Below are 21,026 nucleotides of genomic sequence, written 5' to 3' on the forward strand. Positions count from 1 at the left end.
TCTAACCAAGGGGTATCGGGTTGCCCGGGGTACTGGGTTGAGGAGGTCAGATAGGCAGTCGCTTCTTGTAAAGCACTGGTACTCAGCTGAATCCGGTTAGACTGGAAGCCGACCCCAACATGATTGGGAAAAGGCTCGGAGGATGATGATGACACTTTACCAAATGATGATAACTGCGAGCTGTCAGTGGAGTTAGGCCGCAGTGGTTCTTCACTACGGCTACGCGATCGTAGCGCTAGAACTGCCTATGTGGAACCGGTGGAACTATTATAACTCCGTTCATGGTTCAATTCATTGACATATATTCTAGCGATAGACAAGAACATCCATACAAATAATTTACCCGCTATGTCGTCTGTTGACATTTCGTTGACGTATTGTGACATGTAGTCATCCTCATTGATGTTAATTGCAGAAGTGTCGCTCGTATTTTGCCTACATTTTTCATTACTCAAAAAGTTTATATCTAAGTGAATTCAAAATCATGTAATATATCAAAAAGTTTATTTATATCTAATTGAATGCAAAATCATGTAATATATTAAGACCAGGAACTTATTTTTAGGGCTTTTAATATTAATTACGATGTTTTTTTTCTTAAGAGGGCTATCACAAATTTTCGCGAATTTAATTATTTTTTCTTGAAAGTAAGAACATACCATGACAAAGTGAAGTCTGTTTTCATTGATATTTTACCTACTGCTAGTTTTATGGCACATCTGTTTCTGCACGATTTTCTTAATCCATAATTCAAGATGGCGGGCGGGAACAAATTAATGCATATTTGTAAAATTGAATTGTAAATGAAAAGTATGATATACAAGCGTTGTAATAGCATGAACAGCGTGTAATTTTACTAACTTGACTCTCGAATAGTTTATATGTGTAAGTTTATACCTTGATATGTATTTTCTATTTTATAATTGTAGTTTCATAGACATCCATCTGACGCAGGTGTCAAAATCGCTCTGATTTGCCATTTTGGGCACTGCATAGTCTGCAGTGCAGTTCAGTGTGGTAAGCTTTTTGTTCGGAACGTTCTATCTAGTACGTAGTACATATATATCGATGGTTCAATTTGACTTGATTTGACTGGATATCTGATGGATATCTGTAGCTTGCTGAACTTGTTAGTAATCTGTGGCCCGTAATATTTTTTTGCGTGGAACAAGGCTCTGAAAAGAGATCTTATCGATTTTCTTCAATTTAGTTTTTGGTCGAATTGTGTGGACGTCGCCGGCTATAATTTTGTAATACTAAAAAAATATTTAAAAGTAACCTTCAAACGTTAAATGCATTGAAACTGAAACATTAATCTTTTCTCCGAACTGAGACCATAAGTATTTCAGGTTTACTCAGGAGTAAAAGTGGTATTTCGAGAGCGAACTAATTCTAACATCGTAAGTCGTCATGAAGTTGGTTTGGCAGTGTATGTTTTCTCCTCGCCTTTACAAAGTATACCGGGATGGAGCAAAAGACGTAAGTGTTTTTCACCTCATATGTTTTTAGGGTTACGTACCCAAAGGTTAAAACGGGACCCTATTGTTTTCGCCCCTCTGTCCATCAGTCCGTCTGTGCGTCTGTCACCAGGCTGTATCTCATGAACCGTGATAGTTAGAGATTTGAAATTTTCTCAGATGTTGTATTTCTGTTGCCGCTATAACAACAAATGCTGTAATCTAGAATAAAATTAATATTTTGGGGGGCTCCCATACAACAAACGTGGTTTTTTTGCTCATTTTATAAATAATGGTATGGAACCCTTGGTGCGTGTGTCCGATTCGCACTTGGCCGGTTATTGTTTTCTAAACTCATTGAATTTTACTACTCCATGTTACAAGTTTTTTTCCCTATGATAGTATATTTTATTATAATTTAATTGCATGGTTTGTTTTGCCAGTGAATTAGAATTAAAATACAAGTCTTGTACTGATAAAGCAAAAAATGTAGCCCCTAAGACAACCCACTGACCAAACATTTAGTTGTTCCGTTTTTGCAATATACAAATGAAGTAATAACAAGTAGGTGCTATAAAAGGGATCCTAAAACATTGTCTGCTATTGTCCACTTATTGCCACATTTTATGGGGTAACATTTGCCTAATGTCTTCCTCCAATGGAGCGTTGATCAAGTCATACCTACACAATGTAATCGGTTCCTAATCACATAGATTTTAACATTGTAGACATGGAACTACCATTGCATACAACAGATTGGCAATATGAGACAGAAAACTATATGTGGTACCAGTCCAAAACATGGACAAGTTAGGCTGTTAGCAAATAGACTGCACAACAACCGCAAGCAGTTGCTAAGTTCAACTGCAAGCAGTTGTCTGCAGTCGGATCTGCCTTCACGCAGTTGAATAGAAATTTTACGACCTATAACTGCCAAATAATAAAAGCCTCTAGATTGGTTGACTTGGGTGGCTGTAAATTATCCAGAAGCCTTAATAAAGAATCCCTAATAAAGAAATGAAATCAAACTAGATGTATTGTCTGCAGATTTCAAATAAACAAACAATTATTGACCCACTTGGGGTTCCTGAGACGCTGTTGTAAGAGATCCTCCTACAAAATACCAGGATTTCTGAGGATAGTTGTGTGGTCATCAACATAAAGATTTGTGGTCAAAGAAACTGCATGCTTCCAAATGTTCTATTTCTTTTATTCCAGACGATGTACCAGCCTGTACGACTGGAGAAATGGGGTGACAAAGTTGTGTCCACGGTGAGATTCTTTCCTCTGTTTTAAGGCTTTACTCTATATTTATTTTCTGAATAAACTGTATTTGGATTTAGTTAATGCCCCTATTGATGATGTAAATATTTTTAGGCCAACACTCTATTGAATATAAGCCTGTACACATCACCGTTCATATGTATGTACATATACAAGCGAGGGTTCTTTACGATGGACGAGATGAAGTCACTTGGACGTCTTGTCAGTGGCCTTACTTGTCTCCTGGCCTTCTCCCTCTTTCTGCGAGGATGCGGAAGATCGTCCAGTACTAAATATGTTCAGTTTGTGAATGCACTCACAAGCCCGATGACTGACAAGAAGGCATATTTGAATGAATTGAGGAAGTATGACTTTGAAGCAAGTGCTTGGCCCACTACTTACAGTGTTGCAACCAGAGAAAGGTTAGTGCTATTGAATTAGGTAGTACACATATGCTGAATATTCCACATTATTAGCTGCTTAGAATACTATAAAATGTAATTTGGGTCATACTGTCCGTGGCAGAAATATTTTCAAAATATTAAAAAATTAAAAATAATCACTACATAGTATAAAACAAAGTCGCTTTTTCTGTCCTTTGTACGCTTAAATCTTCAAAACTACGCAACGGATTTTAATGCGGTTTTTTTCAATAGATAAGGTGATAAAAGAAAAAGGATTACAATATGTATAATAACATACATTAAATAGTGTGGAAATACTCTTATCCCGTGCGAAGCCGGGGCGAGTCACTAGTATCATATATTCCAATATTCTTAACGGGACATTTGCTATGTTCCATAGAAGCACACACCTGCTATATAACATATACCTGTATTAGACTACTTTGTAGTCAGTCAGTAGAACTTGGTCTAAAACTCACTAAGCAATAAACGTGCCTCTCTTAGGTCATCATGGATGGACCGCCTCCCGTTCAAGATGTGCGCCAACCCCGATCTGCCGATTTACAAGCGGTTGCCGATCCAGCTCCTAGCCTTCATAGCCACGCATACATTCGGCCTGAGACTTATCTACCCTGGATCATTGAGCGTTGTCCATACTCTGCTGTGTAAGTACGCAACTTATGCTCAAATACATAAAAACGGAGAGTTTTGAAAGCAAGCTGCCTACTGCACTAGCAGAGACTAATACATGAAAAATATGTTAATATCTGAAGCTGCTGAACATAATACTTGTAACTTATACAGGTTATTTCTTGACACCGTGTATACATATATGAAACTGTGATGACTAGGCATTTTTATATTTTTTTGTTCTGCATTGTCATGTTCAAACATAAATCAAACTTCATCCCCTCAGGGGGTGCACTGTTCCAAGGAAGAACTATACTGGTTGAGGACCACGACGGGCAGCGTGCTAAAGTAGGAACAGCCGATGGAAACGCCATAGACACTATGTTTGTAGACAACCGAGCTCATTCTCCTCGAGGCAGAATATTGGTGATTTGCTGCGAAGGGAACTCTGGGTTCTATGAAATGGGGATCGTGAACACGCCCATCAGGGCCGGATTCTCTGCACTGGGCTGGAATCATCCAGGATTTGCTGGCAGCACTGTAAGTTGGAACTGGCTACTATCGTTTTGTGACTGTTGCTATCTTCATGCAATTATTTTTTTGGGAGTTCTTCGCGATGAATTAAATAATTAGAATTTAAAGAACGGAATATCAATTGAGTTGATGTGATGCTTTCAGTCAATAAATTTAATTTGAAGATTATAGATTATAGTTGCACTATTTAATTGTAACGATGACCAGACCATAACCCGTTCTGTACTTGCCGCCAATTGGTCAAATCAGCAATGTGACAACTGATAGACAAAGATTAATTATGATTACAAAACCTATGTTACGTATACTAGGACTATAGTTCGGCCATTCAGAGAATGCGTTCCTGACACGTCGCGATTGAACTGACGACGTAACTTTGCAATGGCGTTGCAGTTACGATAAAAATATTTTTGCTGGTTGTTTACCGTTTTAACAATTGAGGAGCATTAAAACAACATTATTATATCAATAATCAATGAATGTTATAATTTTGTGCCAAACTGAGTGTCAAATAACTTGGTAAACAATATTTTTCTAAATCTATACTGCGCTATTACAAGGTTATGTCAGCGGTTTATATTTTGTAGTGCTGTGCTAAAAATAACAGGCAAGTATCGTAATCTGTTCTTATACAGTTATAATATAAAATAATACGTTTTGATTTTCTTTTTAAGAATTGGAAAATAATGGACTATAAGACTTAATTATAACGTTTATGAAATATAAAAATAAAACTATGACCAAACCGCATTTTTATACTTAGATTAAAAATGGTAACCCCAAATGGCGTTATGGGCCGCCATTTTGTGACGCTAAAACAGTCGTCCGTTGTCGTTTCGTGCGCATAGACCACGTTTTTCAAGTGTTTTCGATCTGTTTTTATTTGATTACCCGGCTTTTGTTAGACCGAGATATCAGGATTGATTCTGTTATTGATAATAATATAATTATACATGTAGGCGAAGATGATGATGAAGACACCACCTCCTCAAGCAAATCGGAGTCTGATTAATATTCTGTTCGCACATTCAATTCAATGTACTTGTAACAAAGAATAAATAAAACAATTTTATTATATGAATATTACCTTTTTTTGGTTTCCACTTAAATAACTAAAATATAAAACAAATGATTCCGCCAATTTAAAACGAAAATAATCTTAAAATAATGCGGCGGTTCATTTTCAAGGAACGGTAACGAACTCAGTGTTATGTTGTGCCCATCACTATATAGTCGTGACTAACTGATAGGTGTCAGGAACGCATTCTCTGAACGGCCGAAGTATAGTGAAATTGGAAGAGCCAGTCTAAGAGATTATAAAACAGTTGTTGTCGTAGGGGCTTCCGTTCCCGTCGCAAGAACAAAACGCCATCGACGCGGTCATGCAGTATGCTATTAACGAGCTGCGGTTCCGACCTGATCAGATAGTACTGTTTGGTTGGAGTATTGGGGGTTACACTGCCACCTGGGCCGCTGTTAATTATCCCGTGGCTGCTCTGGTAAGAATAAAATATATTTATGCCGTCTTAACAGGTCTTATAACAATATAGTAAAGTATAGCTTAAGTACCTTCATTGGTCATTGCGAATTTGAAGGCTCATGTAATTATGTATGTACGTATTTACTTACCTACGCTTAATTTGTAGTAGTTCATAAAATGTTCTATGAGTATTTAGTTATTAATATTTTATAAGAACAATACTTATAATGTGAGATGCGCCCATAGAAATTACCCCGATTTGTTACAATAGGAACCTTCTTACGTATGACATGTATTATAGCAGCAACTTCCTTATGTGCTAAGAAATTACTTTTAGCGACTTACGGTGGGTTTCAGCAATTTTATTGTAGTTTAATAACGTAAGCTACTTACCTCAGTAAAACTTGTTTAAAGGCCTTGTGCCATTTATGTCTGTGTAGATTCATAACTGCTGTGCTTTCTACTAGGGATAGACTTACCAAGGGAATTTGTTCTAATGTTAGGAATTAATCTAGCAATGTTGTCGTGCATATGGCTGCTGAGCTCCTGTTTTTTAATACTGGATAAGTCAGTATCTGCAACTACTGCTGGCGCTATTTATATAGACATTCAACATTTTACATATATTTTGTTTACAAGAAATGTAATAGCTAGCGCTTTTCCCGCCGTTTCACCCGCGTCATGGGGGAACTTCTTCCCGTACCAAGATAAAATATAGCCTATGTTCACAAGGTGTAATGTAGCTTCTAAACTGCGAAATATGTTTTTAAATCGCTTGAGTCTATTCGAAGCCTTTGGGGTAGTAACAAACAAAACAATTTTGCCTCATTATTATATTAGTATAGTTATAAAAGCAAGTGTTTAATTCATACGTCACAATTTCACATTTGTATGATACCAGATCCTGGACGCTACATTTGACGATCTGCTGCCGTTAGCTGAAAACCAGATGCCATCATCCTGGTCTCTCCTCGTGAAAGAAGTGGTGCGGTCCTACGTGAACCTTAACATTTCTGAAATGATGGACAAATACGTTGGCCCCTTTAAACTCATCAGAAGGACTGAAGACGAGATTATTAGCTTGCGGTGAGTTTTGTTTTCAGTTCTTGGATAAAGCTTTGGTGTTATGTGCTTATTTTGTTACTAGGAAACTCTTGGTTTATTATTAAATTACTCTAAGACGAATAAAGCAGTTATGTTTTTAAAAGAACCGCAAAATAATAAAAGAATATCTTGACGTGACAAATAATTTAAAAAAGAGGTCGCGTTCACGCTCTAGGCTGCCTGCGCTCTTATTTAAGCATGCAACCAACAGTCAGCTATTAAAGTTCATTAATATGATCAAAATTGCAAATGACTGAACGGAAACCTTAACTGCGGATTACAATCAGCAATCTATCAGTGGTTTTCAGATTAGAAATTCACATAAATTATGTCCCAACCTATAATCGAAAACCAACATATGGATCGGTTATTGTAATCCACATATCAGTCATCACATTGCATGAGTAATTTTCACGACTGCAGATCAGAATAACGTGTAATATATTCTTTCGTTTTGGATATTTCAGATTTTATGGTTCACATATTTTGTAGTTTTGATGTAGTTTTTTGCCAACTGTAAATAAATTCAGCTTCTCAGTTATCAAATCTGAAATTAGTTGCGATGTTTTCATTTCACAACCCATTGGTATTGTTACATATTATGTTTAAAAATTCATTTGCATCTTTTCATACACGCTCGCTTTTCACGGGGACTGCCATCACAACCTATTCTATAGGTTAAACAGTCGAAAGTAAGTGCACATGCTTTCTATGTCATATCCTACTAATCCTACAAATATTATAGAAGTGAAAGTTTATGAGAATGTATGTTATTCTTTCACGCAAAAACGGCCGGACCGATTTGGTTGAGATTTGGTATTTTATATTTTATTAGGAAAACAAACAGTTTTACAACAACCACTTAAACTAAAATTTATAATAACTACTAATTTTACTAACACATAATGTTCTAAAACTTTCCTAACGTATTGTGCGGTGGCTTTTGAGGATTTTTGCAAATAAATAAATTCAGAAAAATGTTGAGTGTGTTCCATCTTACTTTGTTGATAAAGAATTCTAATTTCTAATGACTTTGTGAATTTCAGACAAGGTCTCCTGGCAACGAACCGAGGCAACCATCTGGTTTTGAAACTCATCTCCCAAAGACACCCAAACGTTGTGGAGAACCCCTTTGCGAAGGTCGCTCTCTTGAAGCTGTTGTCTATGGCGGATCTGCAGCGAAGTGCCATTGATATGACTAGGATTGAGGATTATGAACGACCACTGTTACCATTGGTAAGAATTTTATTAAAGAAGTAATAATAAATAAAATAGGTTCATGAACCATAACATTTCATGGTTCATGAAATGTTATGGTTTCATGGTTTCATGGTCAACATTTCATGTACTTAAGATTTATAAATAAAGAAAAATCTATCATTTGTAAAAATAAACTACTAAATTTAACTACTAAAATGAAGAATTATGAAAAAAAGGGCCCGAAAAAAAATGTGTCAAAATGTGACAACTGTCAACAACAACAATAACAATATTATGAACAAATAAAATGGAAATTAATGGGAAGAGATGATCACACGAGCAGCGTCTAGACGGAATGTACGCCCACCACCCCCGGAATCGTCGCTCAGCTCCGCCTCGCCGCCGCCGGACCCCGGACCACCAGTGATACCGGCGGCTGCAGCTGCGTCGAGCTCGAGCGACGAGTACTTCTCTCCGCCAACGTCGCCACCACCTGTGCGTCGGCAGGGGAGACGCCGGCCACCGACGGGCTTGGGATCGGGGGACCAACAGGTCCCTAGCAGGGTCCCCGCTACCGGTGGTTGTGTGCAGCGCATGAGATGGACTCAGAAAATGAACGAGAACGTCATGCGCGCATACTACGGGTCCACAGAGGGAGGAACTAACCTCACTGCGTACCGTGATAGGATGCTGTCTCTGTTTCAGGTACTAGAGCCAGCCGTCAACGTCTCTGCCCAACGACTGTCGGATCAGGTGCGGGTTATCCAGCGCAATCACAGACTGGACGACGCCGCACTTGATCGGCTGCGCTTAGAGATGCTGGGCAGCCCTATGGTCACCACCTCGTCACAGGCCGCGGTACCACCGCCACCTCCAGGCGAAATCACGCCGCGGTCCGATCTTGTTGAACGGAATGAGGATGATAGGGTTGAAACGGTAAGTACCCAGTGCAATGAACAGGTGAGGAGTGCTCTGGAGGATGCGATTCTGGAGTTTAGATACTCACCCGTCGAAAGCCGACCACGACTACCACGCTTGCCTATGCACAGACAAAATAGGGCGCTGGTGTGTGCTCTGGATTCGCTGTTGGAAAAATATTTTGAAAACAGCGAAGACCTCCTTGATACACACTCAATTATGTATTGCGCGGCTGTTGCTGCATGTCGTGTGGCTAATGTCAAATTCCCTGACAAGGACAGAGCCACACGACCAAAGTTAGCGGTACCAGCCTGGCAATGCAGGATTGAGCGTCGTATCGAGGGGGCCAGAGTACTCATTGGCAAACTATATTGCTTCAGGGAGGGTAATACCCGACCACGGGTGATGCGCTTTGTGAGGCGTGCATTTGTGGGGACTGGACTCAGTCCTCATGAATATATGTCACGTGTCACAGAGCGCATCGACTTCCTGAGGCAAAAAGTCTGTGCATGGGCGAGCCGTATTCGAAGGTATAAACGACGGGTAGAACGTTACACCCAGAATCGTATGTTCCAGAGTGACCAAAGGTGGGTATATAGAACTTGGGAGCAACCTGAGCAATGCGTGATGGACGGGAGCCGACCGGATGATGATGCCACAAACATGTTTTGGCGCAACCTCTGGTCGACGCCCGTCTGTCACGAGGAGGGTGACTGGACACGTGATGTTGAGCGAGAGTGTGAAAAAATACCAGAAATGGAAGAGGTTAATATTACCTCCTCCGACGTAGCCTATGCAGTCCGTCCGATGCAGAATTGGAAATCACCAGGGCCGGACGGACTGCACAATTTCTGGTTAAAGTGGCTGCAAAGTTCGCACCCCTGTTTAGCATCACAGTTTCAGTCATCCTTAGAAGCCGGGTCGCTCCCACAGTTTCTAACAACAGGGATTACCCACCTGCTCCATAAATCAGGTAGTACCGCGGAACCCAAAAATTATAGACCGATCACTTGTTTACCGACGGTCTATAAACTTCTTACATCTATTTTGAGATTAAAAATAAATCAACATATTGAAAAATATTCAATTATGTCAACTTCTCAAAATGGATGTAAGAAGGGGTCCCGTGCTACTAAGGAGCTGCTCCTCACTGATATGGTCATCAGCCAACAGGTTCGGCGATCCCGAAAGAATTTGTCGACATGTTGGATAGACTATAAGAAGGCCTACGACTCGGTCCCCCATACATGGCTTAAGAGGGTACTGGAGTTGTATAAAATAAACTCAACTCTACGCGCCTTTCTTGCGTCATGTATGGAGCAATGGAGAACGGTTCTTCACTATCCAGGATGTCGAGAAATTGAAGGGACCGGCGATCCTATTAAGATCGAGCGGGGAATTTTCCAGGGTGACAGTTTGAGTCCACTTTGGTTTTGCCTGGCCTTGAACCCTCTGAGCACATTGCTAGAGGGCTCGGGGTTGGGCTATCCTTTGCGGAGAGGGGGTCAGGTTATATCCCATTTGCTTTACATGGACGATCTGAAACTGTTTGCCACCACAGAATTGCAGCTGATGAAGCTACTGAAGGTCACTGAAACTTTCAGTAGTTGCATCAGGATGGAATTTGGTGTGGACAAATGTGCAGTCATGCATGTAAAGCGAGGGGGAATTGTGGAATCTGAGGGAGTACAACTCTCAGATTCTATAAACCTGAGATCACTCTCCGCAAACGATACATATAAATACTTGGGTATGGCGGAGGGGTTAGGCATCAATGTGGCTGTCATGAAACAGTCATTACGGGAGCGTTTCTTTGGCCGCCTGAATAAGGTCCTGAAAAGTTCCTTATCGGGAGGCAACAAGGTTCGCGCCTTTAATGGTTGGGTCATGCCAGTCCTGATGTACTCTTTCGGCATACTCAAATGGACTCAAACTGAATTGGACGCCCTGGATAGGAAAGTCCGCACACTGCTGACCGCAGAACGAATGCATCACCCACGATCGTCAGTGATGAGACTGTACATCCCACGGAAATGTGGAGGCCGAGGCTTTTTAAATGCAAAGACGCTCCACAACCGCGAGGTGTGCAGTCTCAGAGAATATTTTCTCAAAAGCGACGTGGGTATGCACCGTGATATGGTGGCAGTGGACAGAGGACTCACCCCGCTGTCGTTGGCAAATGAGAACTGGCGCAAACCTGTCGTATTAACTACCCACGATCGCAGGGAGGTATGGCAGAGCAAACAGCTACACGGACGCTTCTTCGGGGCTCTTCATGGCCCCGATGTAGACTTCAAAGCGTCCGTATCTTGGCTACGCTTCGGTGACTTGTTTGGAGAAACCGAAGGGTTTGTATGTGCAATTATGGACGAAGTTATCCTTACGAATAACTACCGGAGATATATCGTGAGAGACGGGACGGTTGACATATGTCGGGCATGTCACCATCCGGGTGAGTCTATCAGACATATTATATCTGGTTGTTCTCGTTTGGCTAATGGTGAATATTTGCACAGACATAACCAAGTGGCCAAGATCATCCACCAGCAGCTTGCTCTGCAATACAACCTTGTAGACCTTGAGGTACCGTACTACAAGTATGCGCCCGACCCAGTTCTCGAAAAGGACCATATCACGTTGTACTGGGATCGATCTATCATCACTGACAGGACTATTGTAGCCAATAAGCCTGATATTGTGGTGATAGATCGATTAGCGCGCCGCGCGATGATAGTCGATGTCGCCGTTCCGCATGACGAGAACCTTGTGAAAGCTGAGAAAGAGAAACAAATAAAGTATCTCGACTTAGCGCACGAGGTTGTCGCCATGTGGAGTGTCGACACGGCTGTTGTTGTGCCGATTGTCGTTACGGCCAATGGTTTAATAGGCAAGAGCCTCGACGAACACCTCAGGAGGCTCTCGTTGGGCGGCTGGATCAAGGGACTGATTCAGAAGGCAGTACTCCTTGATACGGCACGTATTGTGAGGAGGTTTCTGTCTCTGGGACCCTAACCACCGGTACCTTGGACCCTGTGCCCGATATCGGTGGCAACCTATTTTTTATATTTTTAAATGTTTTTTATTTTTATAGTTAATATTTAAAAATGTAAATTATATGTTCTAAATAAATAAATGACAATAAAATAGTAGTTTTATAGAGACATATTAAGGTAATAAACCCATAAAATAACGGGGGTTTAGATGTGTTCATGAATACCATTCCTAGATTTAGTTCTCAGTCGCCTTGAGTCGCTAACCTGGTCCGAATTGACGGTCAATCAGATGTACCAACCTTAACCGTTGGTAATAAGTAACAAGACATAAGTATTGATATGAGCCGATAAACTTAAAGTAATTCTGTTCTGTAGTATATTGGACAACTTTGATAGATTCAAAAATTGTTTACAGATTTCCAAATATCTCCACGACTACAAGTCTTCGCACTGCACTCCGCTTCCTGAGACTGATTTTATCACAATAATGGAACGGCTGACTGTCCTGAGGCAAGACTAATGTCTCCCCTTACGATTTTATATCGTACCCGCAGGTGTTAAAGGAAACACACCCATCGTTCATCAGAACACTCCCAGGGCACCACCCCTAAGCGTACTCATTGAAATCTGACTTTACAAAATCCGTTCAGAATTCTTGTTTTTTTTTTCATTAAATATTGGTGGTGACTTTATAACTACTAACACGCATTGCCAGTGATATTGCCTAACTAAAAGGCTTGTGTAACTACTCTAAACACATTTAAAGCTGCAATTCAATTTTCTCAACGAAACTTCCGAGAAATTCCTACTAGAATACGGTGATTTCAAATGACCACATCATTCTAAATGAATTTTCATTAAATGTGTTTAGTGTTCGAGCCCTTAGTTAGTGTGAATTAACGAGCTTCTGTGGTGATAATATTCAAAATTATACTGTTAAATTTTTGTATATCGTATTTTGGATGTCAAAAATAATGTATCTAATAAGTAGTCTATCGTCGCGCTCATAACCCAGTCAAATAAGCACGAAGAAAAATTTACTGGGCTGAAGTAATGTAATCTAAATGATTGAAAAGACAATCATTTTTAAGTAATTTGCAAGAAGTCCTCACTAAATATTCAAATATAAAGATAGTGTGGTGCTTTGCATGAAAATTGCATAAACAAACATTACCTCCATATTTCCAAAAGATTTGGACGGTACTTGATGACGGAGACGATAGAAAATCAAGGGAACTTCATATCCATCACCATGTACTTTATGACGACTATGCTACTATCTAGTCTTGATAAAACAGTTTTACAATGACAATTGACAATTTTACTAATCAATTTATATTGCATTTCAATATTCATGTAGATTTATATTCGACCCTGCAAACAGATTAATGTCTAAAAGATATTAAATCCTTTTGTCTATCACGATTTTTAAAAACTTCTACTTGCAAAGCTCTCAACGTCCCAACAGTGACATCCCGGTACAAGGCGACAAGTAAACTAGGCCAATAGTAGTTGTAATTATGTAAAAAAAAAATTAACTTTTTCGCCAGAACTGGTAAAGTCCTTTCCGTCATTTACAGCGTTTTCGTTGATTTTTGGGACACCCAACATAATGAAACATAATATTTAAGATGTCCAATATCAATATACCTTTTCTATTATAAATATGAACTATGAACTCTAATAATATTTATCAATAGATACATTAAATGTTTGTAGCTGTATATTTAATCCGATAATTAAGATAGATATTAATGATTTTTTTGTTTGTCTGGAGGGCAATTTTTAATTAGTTAGAACATTGGGTCATAAATTTAATAAACGTAATTTTTCCTTGGGCTTTCAATGCCTGAGACTGTCCAATCCCCTGGAAAAAGTTTATGTGGAACGAATTAAAAATGACTCTCAATCCAGATGAACAAAACAATTTTGTATCTTTTATAATTTGAATATAGTATAATATTGTCATACAGTTTATCAAAAAAATCATGGCTTTTTTTTGGTATGGCATCTCGCAGTTCAGCCTAGGAGGCCGTGTACTGCTTAACCGGACCTTAAAATCACCGCACTGCATATTGCGAATAAATATTTTTCTCATGCATGTAAACACCGTCATAATCATAACACATTAAAAAAAACTTGAACTACTGTAACTGCACAAGTTGTTGTATGCTGTCACTTAAAATGTTTTTGGAACGAAGTTCCTTATCGCACGTTGTGAAAGGGGGCTAGACGGAAAAAATTCTTACGAAAAGTTGTCACGACACTTTTTGCTATTGTAAGCTGTGCGGCGTCGCATGTTTCTCTGTCTGTCTGTCTGTCTCTCTCTCTCTCTCACTAATTAATCGAAAGGAAATTCGTTCCACCCGGGTGTCCCTTGACACCTCTCAAGTTTTTATTATTTTATTATCTTGTCAAATTCTGTACACGGTATAGTTTTAAAGTTACCATGTTTCTTTGAAGTACCCCTTCAATTGTTGCCATGAGTTTCTTGACAAACTGTACACATTTTTATATCTCAGTCGGTGAAAAGAGTCTTAGTAGTTCAAGTGTCAGTCAGTATGTCCGGCAATACACGGACCGCTTGAAGCAGTCAGGGGCGACAGCTTCAAGCTGTCGGCCGCCCGAATCAGTTGCAACTGCTCGAGCGGTTTGTGTACATGTGCGTCCATAGAACTCTGCAGTTCACTTTGCAGTCGACAGCTTGAAGCTGTCTCCTATGACTGCTTCAAGCGGTCCGTGTATTGTAGGCCTATATCTCCCTCTTTTGTCGGGTACACCGGTTTCAACCGGTAAGAGTCCAGGGGGTACGCCCGCCTCACCCCAGGCCAGACGAGGAGGGGTCACGTCAAACAAAAATACGATACAGGTTTGTTCAGAAATTGGTTATTAGGTTGTGGGTAAAAACGAATGAATGGTGAATGCATTTAACTGACAAAAAAAAAGGACTGAGGCAAAAAATGGTAACTTGATTTTGATAATATATTGTGATTGATAGTCGTGTTTAGAAATAAACAAAAGTTTTTCCACAACGTGGGTATGGGATAGGCAAGTGATATACCTATTTATGATTTTTTCTTCATAACGATTTAATGAACTAAGCATGTGTATTTTATTAAATGGATTTATGTTTGATTTGTAAATTAAATCGTCTCTAATTTATACATTGTATTTAAATTAATTATATGTATACTTATTTATTGCACTTAAAAAACAACACTATAATAAATATACAGATAAATTATTTCCATTGCGTATTTTTTTTTCGTCACTTTCCGACTGGACATTTGTTTTCCGTCGTGTCACAAAAACTTTTAAACGTCTGTTGATCACGTGTGTAACGTTGAAATAAAGTCCGTTTTTTTGGTAACATTTTTTTAGTCAAGTGATCAACAGGTGTTTAAGTTTTTGTAGTAAGGCTTTATGTATTTATAAAGGCTTCAAATGTTTTGAAATATGCATTTTATTTAATTTTAATAGAAAAATATGTTTAGTTAATTCACAGGAGGTTATTAAAGGGTTCGGCATTTTTACATTTAATTTAAAAGGATTTTAATGTGAAATAGTATTAAGAATAAAAAATAATTTGATGCAATCTGTGTTTTATTGAATGTAGCAGCTTCTGATATTCTAGAGCCGCGACTCGCCGAAGTGTTGAACAACTACAATAGCATATTTATTCGAGGGTAACCCACGACTGACACCCATTGCTAGAAGTTCATTATCCCCGTGTTACGCGAACGCAAACCTTTTCAAAATATAGCAACGCTAAATTGAAGAGTTCGTTTACTTATCTATATCACGTGATAAAAGCCTCGTTATTGATGTGAAGAAAAAAAAAATCTGAAACTTGACAGTGACATTAATTGAGACAGCTTGACATGTTGGTTCGTAACATTGAGATAGGAATTATATGGAGGCGCCGTGTTGTTATCATAGATATAATATTACTAAACAAGATTGCGCACGCTCAAAATATATATTTACGAAAATGAACTCTATTCTAACGCAATAAGGTACTAAATTGGTTGCATAATACACAGAGGCAAATCCGAGCCGAGAGGGATAGTTCGAACGGAGGCTGTTTGTCTCTTTCTAACACCTTGGCAGCATAAAAAAATGTTGTGATCAAAAGTTTTGTCTTCCCAAAAACAATTGAATCACTTATATTTTTATCTTATTTTAACAATTGTAAGTCAACAAATTAATAACAATCGCATTAATTTATTCGTATTTATTATTAAAACATAAACAACATAAATTTTTATTTTGCTTTTTTTTATTTTCTAGCGGTAACCCTGAACATTCTTGGCGCGTAATCAGCATTTAAAATGTTGTTTATATTTTTTTGTATTAAATCAATTTAAACTATTAAAATGGTGAAAAAGTGTTGCGTTTCTACTTGCAAAAGTGAATCCTATGGTGGTTGCAATATATCGTTCCACAGGTTAGCTAATAATAACATTTTCGTAAACCAAACAACTAGGGTCAAAATATGGGTGATGGATTTTAAAACTGTTGTACTATTGTTATAGCTTCCCAAAAAATGAAGAAAGGCGACATAAATGGCTCAGCAGTCTATATATGAAGTAGAATTACAAAAAAAAAACAGTCTTCACTTCGAATCTTTCTGCTTTTATACTGCTAATTTCCGCTAATTATTAAAAGCCTTTATTAGTATCTTAAGGTCACAAACTGCGTAAGTTAAAACTTCAATACTAATCTGTGTTTAATAATCTTAGCAAATTCGGATTTGTCTCACATAGCTTAATCTCATAGTCACCCTATTAGAAAGGGACAGACAGCCTCCGTACTAACTGTTTCACTCGGCTCGTTTTTTGGGTTTATATGCGCAGTCCTGTTTACTAATATTATGTCTATGGTTGTTATAGACGTATCTATAGGCACCGTGCGTAGCGATGACCCTGCCATCTCGTGACTTATATCCGAAATTTTTCCCTCAAGTGTCAAAAATTGTACTGTCAAACCATGGAAAAAATTCTGAATATTCGTGTTAAATTTTGCTAATTTAAGTTATCAAAATGTATTGTTGTATTGCTGGATGCTGTAATACATCCAAAAACAACTCCAAGGGTGTAAAATTTTACTATTTCCCTACTAATAGTACCCACATGCCATGGCTTAGGGATAAAAGAATTAAATGGATAAATGCAGTTGTAAAACACACGTATAGTTCGGCCATTCAGAGAATGCGTTCCTGACACGTCGCGATTGAACTGACGACGTAATAACATTCATTGATTATTGATATAATAATGTTGTTTTAATGCTCCTCAATAGGGTTGTTTCCAATTTTCGGAAATCTATTTAGATAGCTTCTAAATAATTTTAAGATCACCCTCTCTTTCATTTTTCGTCTCAAATCTTTTTATTTTTTATGTATTACATGTTTTTCTATTTGTCTTAAAAAATTGCTCAGAAAACGCTAGATCACGTGACTGTGACGTCAACGTTCTCTGTTCATTCCTTTACATTTTAAAGCACATCTAACGAGAAAAAACTAACATACCAACTAATGGATTTCTTAATTTTAATAATGTATTTTTATAAAATAGCTACAAAAACTATAATATTTTATACATATAGATTATTTTTATACATTTGCACAAAAATAAAATACCTCAAATGTTTTGAGTTGTGTACGCGGAAAAATGAAATGGTGCAAAGAAACGTAAAGTTTGTGTTTATTTATATTGAGGTTATGTTTGTGTCCGCGTTCGAAAAGATTTGATGCTTTTTCAAAAAACTTAAATTAAATGAATGTCTACAAGGTTTGTGTTGTGCGAGACTGTGGAAATACGACCATTAGTGCTCTAAATAAACTGTTCATCCACGTACCGCTGAATAAAAATCTTGGTTATTGGCAAAGAATTGAGCGACCATAAAAGAGTCTACTCTTGGCAGATTGGAACTATCAGCTTTTATAAATCCTTTCTCCATAATTCTTTAGCAGTTGTATCACTTAAATGCAATTAACACACAGAACTTCACAGAAGCAAATAAACAAAACATTAATTCTGAGGTTATTTCGATATATCTGTCACTGTCAAATACTTGTCATTGTCAAATATAGAAAGGATGACGTCATCGGTCTCTTCTCGTCGTTTTTAATGGCGTGACGTCACAGGCTCAAAATTAAAATTTCATAAATTAATTAAAAAATATATGGTCAGTTATAAATAATATAATATAGCTTATCGTGTTTCTAGTTTTGTGAACTTTCGGTGCATTTATTTAATTTTAACTAAATGAATACTAGGAAACAACCCTATTGTTAAAACGGTAAACAACCAGCAAAAATATTTTTATCGTAACTGCAACGCCATTGCAAAGTTACGTCGTCAGTTCAATCGCGACGTGTCAGGAACGCATTCTCTGAATGGCCGAACTATAATACTTTAATACTTATTGGTGGAGTTGGAAATAACTCTGCCATTGTCACTCCTTTATCATAACCCAGTAACTGTCGGTACGTTGGTTTGCCCCATTGTTGTGCATAGCTGGTTTTCGATTCTGCAGAATTTACGTAATGCACTAAGGCACAGACATGCTTACATTGTCCTGATAGACCTGCCGTGCAATTACAAGTTGCACTTTTAATGTTTCTATTGCAATCAAGCTGAAAGGACAGAGATAAAAATTAAAAATAGAAATAATGATTTTCTAAAGATATTGTAATAACAATTAATTTAAAAAAGGTACTTACTGTTATCTTAACATCATATACATTTGAAATTTTTGTCTGAGCAACAATTTTGCCAGTTAATATTGTTTCTTGTTCTTGGCCAACTGTTTCTATGACATCAAAACATGGCCCGACTCGAATAGCTTTTGGCCTTTTGATATATTTTGACCACGCTGTCGATCATTGTTTATTGGTAGAAAACCATATTTTATAATTTTAATCATTGTATTTTATATTTTATATTTTTATATAATCATTGTAAAATCACATTTACAGACTAGACAGTGACAACCAATGGGTCTGGAAAGTTTCTTTTTTTACTCGCACGGTGTCTCTACTGTCGGGATTATAACGCCATCTATAGTTTCCGCACGGTGCCTATAGTTAAAGAAAAAGGTTCACCCTTGTCGAACAACGTTTAAGAAAATCATCACTTTGTATAATATCGTTGGACCGAATTTTCAGTTCGTCGAATATGTATTTGCTATAACAACATTTGCGCTAATGATCAAATGGTATAATGTTCATTTGATCTAATGTTTAGATGTTATAACATGTATTTTAACAATTGAAATGAAATTAGTTCAAATAAATAATTATGCTAAATAAAAATTTACCAATTAATTATTAGGTCAAATGAATAATTATGCGAAATGACTATAGTTAAATTAAAATTCGGCGAAGTGATTTTCGACGAAACGTTGTTCGACCAAACAAGAGTAAACCATAGAAATATGGTTGAAATATGAAACAAGCTATGCAACATAGTTCTGTCTCACTGCTCACTCTTTTTAAGCAGATGTGTAATGTATTTGAAAACAGGGATAACAATATTTTAGTGGTTGCGAAAATTGGTAACATTTAACCTCAATTTAAGTTCCAACATCCTTAGCTCATAATTTCCTTTACTATTTCATCTCCAAAGATTTGGTACCTATGTAACTTTAAGCAATATAAAAGCACTCAGAGCCACAAGATACAAGCTGTGCTTAGTTTGTGGCTCAACGGTAACTACCACAATGTAAAGTTGCTTTTTTGACAATAAACATTTTTTTTTTTTTTTTTTTTTTTTTTATTTACTTTTGACATCCTCCTGTTTGCAGGTGCGTGCCATGTCCGTCATCTGCGCCAGATTTCAGGTAGTTGTGCTGTCAAATCGGTGTTCTCAGTGATTTATCATTGCGTTTTTATAGAAAACCACTTGTCTAAATATTATATATATCATCTAGCTAGTAATTATAATATGTACTCAATTTGGATAAAGTGATAATTGACACAGAATTGATTACATTAACTAGTAATTTTATATAATATCTCCATAGACTTGGATAATGTAATAAAACAAGTAGGCACAAGATTATTATTTCATGTTAACTAACCAAAATGTCTGGTAGCTGACCTTAATATAATTCTAAAAAGGCTAGTTAGCCCAGAACAGGGCACGCCATAATATTAGCGAAAAGTGAAAAGCGGCGACCTCTCGTGCCCGGCCCTGGTTCAAGCCATAGTAAAGTAATGGGATGCTGTCGTCTCATGCAGACGCTAGAGAAGTTTACAGCTCTCAGCCCAGCTGCAGCCATGGACGTGAAAGACACCACGGGCGCCCCGGGTGTCGAGTGACATCTCCCGGTCATCGTAGGCGTGGGTTTGTGGGCGGTTAGTCTCGGGTGGCTCATCGACCTTCCGTCTCTTAGAAGACACGGGCCCGACTCGGCAGCGCGCCTTGTTCCACGCGCTCCTCGAAAAGATTCAGCAAACCCCAATGGGTTTAAGTCACTAACAGGGGCCCGATTCTCCTAAGTTAATAATGTCAAAATCGAATAGAAATCGAATCGCAATATGATCGCAGCAGTTTTAACCATATCGGGCATTCTGTTACTAATAAAAGACCAATCGTATTCGATTGACATTTGATTGGTGAGCGATTGGTCTGCTATTTTGGTGATTTTGGTCTATACGGTAGTTTGCTGTACAATCATTTTGCAATCGTAAATCATTTGCAGACAAAATGATTCATTATTGAATGACAGAAAAGGATAAAAACGTTTATTTCAAAGAAAAAATAGCGGAATGCCACATACGCTTCAATCGTAATCGAGTCGGGATTGGATCTCAGTCGAATCGAGTCGAACGCGAATCGTATGTCGCTTAAGTAAAATTAGGAGAATCGGGCTCCAATCTGATACTCTTCACGTTGGTAAACTACAGCGGGAGGATTCATTTGGTGCATCATCATCCTCCGAGCCTTTTTCCCAAGTACGTTGGGGTCGGCTTCCATTGATTTTTGTTGATGATTTATCATAAAAAAAAACTCGACAATAACTTAGACCGTTTTTA

The 21,026-nt window shown here is 38.0% G+C and overlaps 1 protein-coding gene across 1 annotated transcript; it reads left to right on the top strand.

The window, feature by feature from the left end:
- The first annotated feature begins 1,177 nt into the window (after nt 1-1,177).
- On the top strand, nt 1,178-15,578 carry LOC124644973 (phosphatidylserine lipase ABHD16A-like). Its single transcript, XM_047184671.1, has 10 exons — nt 1,178-1,250; nt 1,350-1,479; nt 2,676-2,729; nt 2,835-3,142; nt 3,629-3,789; nt 4,041-4,294; nt 5,626-5,787; nt 6,670-6,854; nt 7,919-8,108; nt 12,399-15,578. Exons 2-10 carry the CDS (start codon nt 1,411-1,413, stop codon nt 12,501-12,503), a joined length of 1,488 nt encoding a protein of 495 aa, XP_047040627.1. The 5' UTR covers nt 1,178-1,250; nt 1,350-1,410; the 3' UTR covers nt 12,504-15,578.
- Nucleotides 15,579-21,026: the final 5,448 nt, after the last annotated feature.

This window comes from Helicoverpa zea, chromosome 31, assembly GCF_022581195.2.
Source record: "Helicoverpa zea isolate HzStark_Cry1AcR chromosome 31, ilHelZeax1.1, whole genome shotgun sequence".
NCBI classification, from domain to species: Eukaryota; Metazoa; Arthropoda; class Insecta; order Lepidoptera; family Noctuidae; genus Helicoverpa; species Helicoverpa zea.

Bases quoted from the DNA above. Each gene is read 5' to 3' on its own strand.
- LOC124644973 (XM_047184671.1), top strand. From the start codon at position 1,411: ATGAAGTTGGTTTGGCAGTGTATGTTTTCTCCTCGCCTTTACAAAGTA. The intron at 2,730-2,834 runs GTGAGATTCTTT...AAATATTTTTAG, and splicing joins GTGACAAAGTTGTGTCCACG to GCCAACACTCTATTGAATAT. The intron at 3,143-3,628 runs GTTAGTGCTATT...TGCCTCTCTTAG, and splicing joins AGTGTTGCAACCAGAGAAAG to GTCATCATGGATGGACCGCC.